Below are 11,671 nucleotides of genomic sequence, written 5' to 3' on the forward strand. Positions count from 1 at the left end.
TCTGGTTATTTCCTGAAATAAAATAAAGTACATTTTATTAAAAAGTCTATATTGGTATCTATAGCAAATTTAGGCTGGCCTTATAGGATGGATACATTTGACTGGAAGTCATCATGGCTAGCACCTGTATATTGTGTGTGTGTGTGTGTGTGTGTGTGTGTGTGTGTGTGTGTGTGTGTGTGTGTGCGTGCGTGCGCGCACCCCCCCCCCCCCCCCCCACACACACACACACTAATAAACTTAATAAATTCTGATTTTAGATTCCACAATTTCTCCTTTTTTATCTTAACCCTCACACATTCATCTCTTGATTCAGAATTCTGTACATGCGCCTTTATTTCAAATTTTATGTCTAAAACTGGTTGAAATGGTTTTAGACATAAGATGGACAAAGCTGAACACTGCCTGTTGGTAAGGAGTAATGTCGAAATTTCTTTTCTAAATGTGTATTTTGTAGGCATTTTGTTTTCCCTCTCATTTTTTTTCTCCTGCTTTAAAATAAATAGCGTCAGATCATTTGGAGCACGTTTCAGTAAAAATAAACCTTTTTTTATTCTATGGACTTTAAGGCTTTGATCATAAACTGCAGGTCGAAAGGAGTTCAGAGGCTTCAATTATTGCTTCACCTTTTATTTTGAAGAGGAAACAGAGCGGAAGTAGCGTTACTATCCCTTTTGACTATTAAATAAGAAACATAACAGGATTAGAAGAGGATTAATTTATTTAATAGGGTGGATGAAATTGATTAGAAACTCGGATCACGGAGTAGCTGTTTGAATATTACTGAGCTGCTTTTTTCCTTCATTGTCTTCCTCCCAAATGAAATGTTCCATTATTATTATTATTATTATAAATTCTTCCAGAGGTCGAGAAAAGGTTATTGCCTGAACAGTTACAGCTTTTAACATGTCACCAGTTGAATACTACAGGTTGGACGTTTACAGCTACTTTCCCAGACATGGATTAAGTTGTCTCAGACTAAAAGGAAATTTCAGTGACGATGTCCTCTGAAAAAAAGGTTCTGTGTCTAAGACTTAACTCATGTCAGGGAAACTACACGTTAATGTAGTAAAATGCTGTGGGGCAAGCATCTGAATGAGATTTTGCCTGTGAAGAAAGCTGACGTCAGAATCTGAGATTTGGACTCAGGTCCACAGTAATAAATATCACACCATAGAATTACTGCTCGAGTGCAAATAGCTCATGAAAGACAACACCTCCGCCCAGTGGACATAATGAGTAATTACACATGAAGAAGCAGCCCTGTTTTTTGATTTTTTTTTTGTTTATGAGGAATTTAAATCAGCTCGTGTCTTGAAGTTACCTAATTCAAAAATGTTACTTTAACTTATCGAGACCACCTTGATTAATAAAACTTATTTTTTAAATTTATCTATGTTAGTATAAAACAGAATATTCATGTCAGGCCGCAGTAGGCTTACGTGCTTTACCGTCTATATTTTTTCTTCATAACATAATAAATGCAAGTGCACATCACTTTTCTACATCAATTGTTTGCATGCAGCTCAGCTGGTGAGGCCCTGGACTCTGTTAATGGATCATTATGAATCTATTTTTACCATACTGAAGAAATGTGGTGGGGAGCATGCAGCACTTAGACAGTTGTAATGCTTTTAACGTTTCTACGTGAAATCCTATCATCCTAATACATCCGAATTTCTGCAGCACTTTAAATATTATTCTTTTGGAGGCTAATTACATGTAAATGCAGATGGAAGAGTTTCGTTTGTGATAGTTTTATTAAAAGTGCACATTAAATCAGAACTTTGGAGGCATTTACTTAAAAATGTTTTCAGGTTATTAGTATTATTATTATCTTTTTTTATATATGTTATCTACATTCAGTGCTATTTTCGGCTACAATAATTCTAATGCATTTTTCCGTGTGCTCTGAGTGAAGTTTTGAGATTTAAATGGTTATAATACTTTTTATTCTTGTCCATCAGCTATTAAAATGGATGCATATATTCGTTCTTTTGTCACTCGTCTGTGCTCCAATACAGGACCAAATTATTTTAATACTAGTCCATAGAAACCAATACCTGTGCCCAGTCAGCACAAAAGGCCTGAATGGTGTTTGCAACTCAGACGGCCATTTCTTAACTTTAAAAATAAGAAGAAGGTTCTGCTCTAGCTGAAAAAAATCAAACTACTGCTGATGTTAAAGCTTCCTGTTTTTACCAGTACCGCTACACCGAGGTTGTAGATAACCTAGCCTAAATTGAACGATTACTTCTGAAACAGGAAAAATACACCTCATCAAGACTCACATGCTTTTTGGCAAATCCGTTTTAATTCCCTCCATAATGAAATTTCCCGTGTTTTGTGCTCTCGCTGTCTGTAAAAGACGTGACTGGAGCTGTCTAGTCTCATCTGCAGACAATGACTTTAACATTTAGAAGGACAGTTGAGGCTCTAAGGCAGGAAAGGGTGTCCAATAAAACCATATAGTCACGATGACTGTCTGGGCGAAATTACTTTATGGCACCTCTCTCTGCGTGTCTCTCTGTCTTGAGTTGGGGCGGAAAGTCACGTTTATTCTCCAAATGCATGCTGTTGGTTTATGACCCTGCAGTAGGATGAGCCCTGAGAAGATTATATAGCCGCAATAAATGAAGGAAGCTACGAGGCGCTGCACTGACTTTGACAAAACAAGGAGGCAGAAATGTCTCTCCGTGGGCTGAAACTCCGAACACATACCTGAGAGCAGTGAAACACCTTGACGGTGGAATATAATCATAATGACAAACATAATAAATCGAGTTATTGGCCTATAATCCTGTTTAATGTCAACCATGAATTACTGCCTTTGTTTCCCCCCCTGTAGAATCAGCCGCAGGATAATAATATAGGATAATGCTGTATGTAAGCCTTTTTATTGGGTTGTATTGCGCTATTTAATAAACGACAGCGCAATTTTAACCTTTATGAGTTTTAGGCTACATTGATCAGGGGCTACAAAATATTTTTGCAGTAGTTCTATAGCAGGATATTTTTTATGTCTACAATGTTGCCATGTGATGCTATAAATATTATTAATATGCCTTTAATATCAAGTTAAAAACAAACAAAAAGAAAAAAAAAACTGATTTGTGCGGACTAATCCGTGCGTAAAATTACCAAGTCGCCAAAAAGAAGGCGCAAATGAACACCGACGCTGTAATCCATCTTTTATTTTATTTAGAAAAATCACCATGAGCAGCATATTGAACTTATAACCTAAATGACAGGATGAAGGCCTTATTTTATCACACTTCGTCTCACAGCACAGCACAGGCCTGTCGCTGTAGGCTAACATAGCCTGTTGTTCTTCCTCTTCTCTCAAGGAGAATGTGGACAAAAACGAAAAGCACCAAAATACCTTTAAAATCCTCACAATGTTCCCGTTGCTGCGGATGTTATACCAACTTACATTGGAAAATGGAAATCGATTGTGCGTTGTTGTAAAACGTCTTAAGAGGACAGTAGCTGGTTACTGGGAGGAAACAGCGAAACAGAAAATCTAACAATCAAACTGCAGTCACACCATAGCTTAGCCATGACTGGTGTGTGTGTGTGTGTGTGTGTGTGTGTGTGTGTGTGTGTGTGTGTGTGTGTGTGTGTGTGTGTGTGTGTGTGTGTGTGTGTGTGTGTAGGCATGACCATATCTGCATTTCAAACCCACAGTAACAACAAATATACACAGCAACAATGACAACAACATCAAGGACAACAATACCAACAAATATGCCCCTATAAGGCTACATGCAGAGTTTATAAAAACAAAACAAAGAAGCTTTATTCTGTCTTCTGGAGCAAATTCCTTAAAAGCTCCTTTCTGATTAATAAGGGAGACCAGGATTGGTTGTAACACAGAGAACTTCTCCACTAGGAGCAAAGTGAAACAAGTTTCTGTACAGACCTGTCAGGCACCTGAAATACAGCAAGAAGAAGAAGTGGTGTTTTGCTTCCTTTTTTATGTTGCTTATTGTAAATATATAAAATCTCGTAAATTTAGCAAATGCACTGTGGTTACAAGTGCATGACATGTAAAAGGTTGTGATTATACAAAACCTACATCAGTATTTTTAACTATTATGACCCACGCATTTGTGCAGAAACTTCAATGGAGGACCAGGAAAAGACAAGAGCGCCTTTTAAACCCAAACAAGAGGTGGTCCTATTTAAAATGCAGTAGACTCATTTTATTTACAGCCAATAAACCAAAGCCTCAAGTCACAGATAATGTGTTAGACAGAAAATATTCATCTTTAGTCGCTTATTAGCCAGTTAGACAAAGTACAGCTGACCCTGGTCTGAAAAAGCCACTGAAGTGGGACAGAAGTGAAAGTATCACATTTAAAACACATTATTACTTTAGCATGATCAATTCACCTTTTAAGTACTTGCGATTTTTAGATTTTTCACATGTGTAATCTTGGTGTTCTCGAAGATACATTTGGTTTTGGTTTGTTTTCTAAGGGTAATCGCATTGTTAAAAGAGCATAAAGAGAATAACTCCAGCCTTAGCGAATGTGTCTTTTATCTTTTGGTAGTGCCAACCCAACAGTATTAACATCTTTCACGTAAATATGTTAATACTTACATGCATCAGATACAGTCCACTAGCCTGAATCCTGTTTGCTCCCAAAAATATTTCATTTTAATCCCATACAAATATTCTGCAGCTATTTTTCAGGCTATAACAAGCAGGTATTCAGCCATGAGATTACTCATGCGGTTTATCTTTGATAGTTTTCCCTTGTACTTCAGTCCGAGCTTGCACATTAAACATAGTTTTCATGAGGGCGATAGTTTTAGCCTTAAATCATAAAACACCATTCCCATTTTTTTTGTTGAGAGCACATACAGTTTAAGTATTACGTCTGGAATGTTTCAAGCATTGCCATTTCTGAACATGAGAGATGTGCATCCATATTAAAAACAGATGTGTTTTAAAATGAGTAGTCTTTGATATGAGCTGGTATGTTTGTGATTGGGTTTATTGACCTCCCTGTAAATGTTAACACTTCATTATTTACAACTACCCCGGGTTTCAGATGAGCTGTTTTCTTTTTAAAACATGCAGATAGAAGAATTATGCGCCAAAGTACAGATTACCTAACTTTTTTAAAGACATTAATGTGTGTGTTACAGCACATCCCGGTCTCCCCTGCAGAGTTTATCACTGCAGTTTTCAAAAGCAGCAATGTTAGCTCTACAATCCTTTGCTTAGTCACAGCTGATCTTGCCAGTTCATGTTAGAGATGTTGGCCATCTCTGAGCACTGTGTTTCTTTTATCACCACCACCTCTTCACCTATCACAGGAAGAAAACAAAAGCCCCAGCCTCTAAATTCATCATTCATTCATACTCCTCCTCTCCCGAATCATCAACTTCTTCATCTTCATCCGTCTGTTTTGGAACCAGATTTTGACCTGTCTCTCTGTCAGATTTAAGAGTCCTGCCACCTCCAGGCGCCGATCTCTGGTCAGATACATGTTGTAGAGGAATTCCTTCTCCAGCTCCAGGGTCTGGTGTTTGGTGTAAGGACATCTCTTTTTCCGGGTCGATTTGGCATGGATCCAGCTAGCTGATGGATTTTCTGCAGGAAAAGAGACGAGAGTTGCATAGGTTTTTACTCACACCAAACACCATGTATATTTACTTTCCTCTGGTTTTAAGCATGTCTTTCTGTGTGTGTTGTGAGGAGTTCAAAGGCTGGCATAAGATTCAAAGAAAACATTTTGTGGAGCAAATTTTATGAGCCCACAGTTTTTGGCTCATTAGAAAAAGAAACACATCTACACCTTTTTTCACATACTCCTCCTGTAATTTATGACAAACCCGTAATTTAACATAATGTGACATAATTGAAAATGTGGCCACATTTGAGGTTTCTGTCCTTTTCGATTTGGAAGGACAGTGAGCTGCTATAAATACAGGAAAGTATACCCAATAAAGATGAGCCTAAATCTCAGTACGAGAGGAGACAGGGCTGAAAAACAACCACAGCCACACTCATGCTCATTTTTTCTGTTTTTTAATCAGCTGAGTAAGGATATTTTTTTAAACATTTAATAGTTTGATAGTCATGCTCTCACAATGCTATTTTGCATTAAAAAAAATTAAAGCACTTAGGATTCTTACATCATTAAATTAACTTTAGATTAGCTAAAATCTCTCATTTTACAAAAAGTAGATATTTTAATGAAACCCAGATAATTGTTTTGTTTATCCCAAGATAAAATATATTAATGTATCTCTACTACTACTACTACTACTACTACTACTACTAATAATAATAATAATAATAATAATAATAATAATAATAATAATAATAATAATAAAGCTATGAGTCTGCACTCTGGAGTAAGGGTCCAATAATGTGTTTTAAATGGCATGGCATGCTTTTAGAGCATAGCATGACTATACTGACTATTTTAGGCAAAACTAGCTTGGAGTAGTATTTGCAAAAACGGGCTCGCTAACTCTCCTACTATCAGAAAAACCTTCATGTGCAAGTCAACCTGGGTTTTCATATAGCTATTGACAAATTGTTAAATAACAATATCACCTTAATTACTTTAATGGACAATAAGGTTTTATATTTGACAGTTTACAAGACATTTATAGGCCCATAAAAGTCACACTCCCCTCTCTAACACACACACACACACACACACACACACACACACACACACACACACACACACACACACCTGTGTATCGCCACTTCTTAAAGCTAATAAACATTCCTGAGTTTAGTGTATCTGTGTTTACCCGGGTCAAGCTGCTGCTGCTGCTGTGTTTTTCTGTCGTCGTCCTCTTTCTTTGGCTCAGGCTTCCTCCCCAGCTCCTCTACAGTCCCAAGCCGCTCCAGGACCACCTCCGCCGGACTGGCGAAGCTGGAATCTTCAGGACTGTCGTGTGACGGGGGTGAACTCTCGGGCTTAATTGTCTCATACCTCGGGCTCGGATTGGAGAGGTCACTCTGTGCTGGGAGACACGCGGGGAAAGTGGCCGAAACTTGCGACAGAGCGGTCTCCGAGGTGGGGCTCGCCCCTTCCCAGCAGCGTACAAACCTGCTGTCCGACGCGGATGCAAGGTGTTCGGCGTGTGTCTGAGTCTGCGGGCCGTAGTAGGGGTGGTGGCTCAGGAGGTGATGTGGATGAAAAAGGCCGGGGATGGACGCACCGGGGGCGGATTGCCGCTGCGGAGAAGAAGACGTAGAAGAAGTGGAAGTGTTTGTCCAAGGAGAAAAGCCATTTAAACTCGACTGTTTGTTGGAAAAATGAGAGAAATCCGGGATGTGTGAGCCGGGGGTCCCCTCCTCCTCCTCTGCTCCCCGGCCTGGCTTTGCGCAGCCAGCCGTCGAACCCTGCAAGCCTCCCGGGATGAAATGTGCACCGTAAGGCTCCTCGGTCTGGAGACCCATCATGGAATAATAATTCGTTAGCGACATGTTTATTTTATTATTTCAATAAAAAGACACTTAAATGCGACTGTAAAACGTTAGATGGGCTGGTATAGTGGCTTACATCCTCCCCTAAAATGGTAGTAATTTTTTCCTGCCCTTACTTTCTCCTCGGCTGCCCATTGGTTACTCTGCGGATCACATGGTTAGACTGTATTTAGCCAGTATAGAAGATAAATCAATTCATTCTTTTGTTTTCAGAAATGTGATAGCACGCCTACTGCGGATGGACCTGAATGTAACATATATATATATATATTAAAAAACAAAAAAACAAAAAAACTTGGACTCTTTTTAGAGGCTGAATAAAAAGTAGCATTGGGCCGTTCGTATGCCCGTTTGAAGAGAGCGTAGGTGCTTCTGCCTTTTGCACTTATTTAATGCAAAAATATGACTTACACTTTATTAGTAATTATGTCATCACAGCCTCAGATTGTCACAGGACTGATTAAAACGGGAGGGGATGGGCTTCGGCTTTCCTTTGTGTGAATCGTGACTCATTTCGAGCTTAGAGTGATTCTCCCTTGAAGTTCATGTTGAATTGCGTGCAGCTTTATTTTGCTGGAACTATTACCCAAGATCAGAAATTGATTTGTATCAGTTCACAAGTTCTGTGCTCAAATTAGTTACTTTTTTCTAATTTTAAAGTGTCGAGTGTTTTGTTGTTGCTGTGCTTTTGTTGTTCTCTTACTAAATAAACCAAATCTAAGAAGATCATTTGATTTATCCGTCATTTTAAGCAGTGGAAGGAAAACAGTGTCATAATCTATATATATAGCAGTGCTTGTGCATAAAAGTGAAATTCCAAGTGCTTTTCTTTGTGGCTCTTATATGCTAGGTTAGGCCAGGAACGGTAAACAGTAAGGATTCATTTTGGCCCACTGACTTTTGAGTTCGGAAAAAGTGTGAAAAGCGTGAAAACTGCAAGAACATTTTTAATATATTGCACTGCTATTTCCAGGGTAATACTGGTGGCGTTACACAGGAGTGAAAATAGATGGAAATTTAAAATTATCTCTAGATTTAGTCAAGTTGTTGGAATAATAAATAATAATAGTAAATAATACTGTTGGTTAAATACAAAAACTGTACACGTAAAGGTTTGTGTCTTTATAAATCCACAGTGATCAGCAAATGTTATTGTGCATCTAATGACTGCAGGCTCAAGGAATATAAGTAAAAGTTCCTATTGTCTGACAGATTTTGTGGGGGAGGGGTTGTGGTATCTTAATTGTTTCAGCTTTTCAAAAATCATAAGAGCCACGTGAATGTTTTCATCGTGATATTTTAGTTTTATTCATTAATTTTTAAATAAAAACTGTTTTGTAAAGGTTTTACTTTCTCGCCCTACTTCAGATCTAACTGCTCATTATGTGGCCCATTCGCTAAAATGAGTTTGACACCCTTGGGCTACACCTTGATCGTGCACAGCTAGCGCCATCTTCTGGCTGAATGAGACAAATCTGATTGAAAGCACTGCAAGGACTCCAAACTTTGCAATTAAAGAAGGTCCAAAGGCTTTCAGTAAATTAATTAATTACTACAGCTAATAATATTCAGATAAAATGAGATTATATGCTTGGAATATAACGTCTTGAAAATAAATAGACACTTTGAGAGTCACTTCCAGCAGGATGAAGAGAGGTATGTGAGCAAAACAGTCCTCTATGTTATACAAAATATCCCAGCAATCATTTATAAATCACTGCAGAAGTGATTTTAAGATCTGAAAATCTTGTTTCTTAAGTGGTTTTATGAAAATACTGACATGGAGAAACACATGAATCAGAATTTATGATTTAATGACTTCAAACCTCATTCGGACCAGAGAGACTTCTCAATGCCTGAATGAAATTCAGGGTATCTTACTCTAGATGGCAGTGTTTTAACGGCTCCTCTGCTAATGGGCGGGGGTGGGGTGGGGGGTCTGAGGATGCTGTAAAAGAATGGAGAGTGTTTGCTGTGTAAAAATTAAAAGTCACTCAAGCTGCTCTTTAAATTTATATGACAGATTGTAAGATATGATGGTACAATGTTGGCACCATTTCCCACGATGCATTTCCCTAAACTGATGCCAAGACGTTTTAGAGATGAGTATTAAGAAAAACAATTAGTGAAGTGTTGTTATTACTATCAGGCCATATTTTACATGATTACTGCCCTGGTTTGTCATTCATCATCTTTTTATTTACTTGTGTTCCCCGTATTGGTAACACTTTGCTTGTGCTTCTGCAAACAACTATATGTTGTGTCTTATAAACATTATAATGGACACTAAATGCAAAATACCTCATTCAAGTGTCCCTGTTAGTAGATTCGGAGTAATTGCTAATGTATTTCTACACAGACTCTTTTTATTATCATGGTTTTAATTCTTTGAATAAAACAGAATTGTACATTTTAGTCAGTGTTAGAATATTACTATATTAAAAATAATTTGACACGGGACAACTACAACTAAAAGATGAGCCTGGTACCAAAATGTATCTTCATATGATCTTTCATATGCTATAACTTGTTTCACCAGCCATATATCTCAAATGCATCTTTTCAAGTTTCCTCCATCAGATAAAACATCCTAGGCACCAATACCTATTTCTATATCTTGCTCATAGACATTAAATTTTTTATTTTTCCTGTTGGAGCTATGATATATTCCATGATAACGATGCTCAAAATTGCTTAAAAACATAAAAAATGAAATTTTGGCTTTTGATTCGGACACTTGGTGAGTAGGTTAAACTGACTTGTTTAAAGGTAATATACTGCATGGGTTGATTAAATACGCACCAACTTCATTCCACATTGTAAAAAAATTGAAATGTTGATTTTGAAGGTTTCCAGTTGGAACTTTTTTCAGAATTGTTTGATTATTTCTTTAATGAAATGACTGACTATTAAAGCCCCTGCAAGTCTACTTCTACACTCCTTTAATTTTCAATATTATGTAACTAAAAGTTTGCAACAACTACTAGTACGACAGCATCAAGTTCTTGCAAAGGTAAAACACCCCAAAAATAGTTTTATTGGGGGTAGCTAGCTTTGATGTCTTTATTTCCAGCCAGAAACACAATCTCTCCTTTGTCTTTCTTTAGACATCACTCACAAATACACACCCGTTTGCAGTCCCACTCACACACAGATGAGGTGAATGTTTGAGACAAACAAAGCGAGAGGCAGCAGACTGTCTGTATTGCCCCAATAAAAGTCACGAGTTGAGGAAATGGTGGTTTGTGGCCGTGTGGTTTGTTGGGATTTGTTTGCGGTTCAAGGTTCATTAGCAGCCTTGGACTCACTGGGTGTTTCTGCTGTCTGGTCCCATGTTGTTCAGACTCAGCACACCAAGGTGTAAAAGAACAAAGAACAGAAGTCTGAGAAGTTCTTCTTTCCAGATTTTCTTTAATGCAGTACTTCTTCTCTTTGCTGTCGAATGTTAAATAGTATAGTATATAGTATAGTATTTTAGATTGCCTTACATTTCAGTTACAACAGGCGTTTTTAAAATTCAATTAAATCCATTGTCCAGTATGGTTGTCGAGCTCCTTTTTCTGAGTACCCAGGGTTTTTTCAGAGCTTGGTAGAACATCATCCTCTTCTATTACTCCTTAGCCATAGAATAACCTTCAGGAAATACTAACACTAAATAATTTTGGTTTCTCTGGAGTTCAAATCTCAAACTTCTGTGACTGAACAATGACATTTGCATTCCTAAGTTAGATGTTGTGTTACTTGCCTTGATGTTATTTATTTCTGTTCACTGCTTTTGTTATACACTGAGAAATTCAATTTTTAATGAAGTAATTTTCTGTAATATCTTTAACCAGTGATTCTTTTAATTTTAACATTTACAGAATATTTAAATATACTTAAAACTGTTTTACACATTTTGTAACCTTGTAATATTGTTCATCCTTGGCCAGGTCTCCCATAAACAACAGATGTTGGAAACTTTAAAGCTATAAAATTAAGTCATTAAACTGTCACAAATCAACATCTAGGTTGTCACAACTCCCACTAAACCCATTTCAAAAGAAACAAGTCTGTGTTACTATAAACAGTCCTGTCACAAGGGTATTTAATATTATTTCATTACTTTTTACATTTAAGAATATATATGCGACATTAAACGAGACAAAAAAGAGGAATTAGACATTAGACAATGTGTCAGTGGTAATGATAATCTTTTTAATGTTT

General features: G+C 37.4%; 1 protein-coding gene across 1 annotated transcript; it reads right to left on the minus strand.

Moving 5' to 3' along the window:
- Positions 1-3,178: 3,178 nt before the first annotated feature.
- LOC308388002 (homeobox protein Hox-D9b-like) lies at positions 3,179-8,725 on the minus strand. The gene is made up of 2 exons (XM_080868432.1): positions 6,784-8,725; positions 3,179-5,605 (listed from the first exon to the last, which is right to left on the minus strand). The coding sequence occupies exons 1-2, from the start codon at positions 7,463-7,465 to the stop codon at positions 5,361-5,363; spliced, it is 927 nt and encodes a 308-aa protein (XP_080724558.1). The 5' UTR covers positions 7,466-8,725; the 3' UTR covers positions 3,179-5,360.
- Between the last annotated feature and the right edge of the window lie 2,946 nt (positions 8,726-11,671).

The sequence above is a fragment of the Rhamphochromis sp. 'chilingali' genome (assembly GCF_963969265.1).
Source record: "Rhamphochromis sp. 'chilingali' genome assembly, chromosome: 20".
NCBI classification, from domain to species: domain Eukaryota; kingdom Metazoa; phylum Chordata; class Actinopteri; order Cichliformes; family Cichlidae; genus Rhamphochromis; species Rhamphochromis sp. 'chilingali'.

What these genes read in the sequence shown, in the direction of transcription:
- LOC308388002 (XM_080868432.1), bottom strand. Translation starts at nt 7,465, where the DNA reads ATGTCGCTAACGAATTATTATTCCATGATGGGTCTCCAGACCGAGGAG. An exon ending in GCAGCAGCAGCTTGACCCGG is followed by an intron (nt 5,606 to 6,783) that starts GTAAACACAGAT and finishes CTTTTCCTGCAG; the next exon opens with AAAATCCATCAGCTAGCTGG.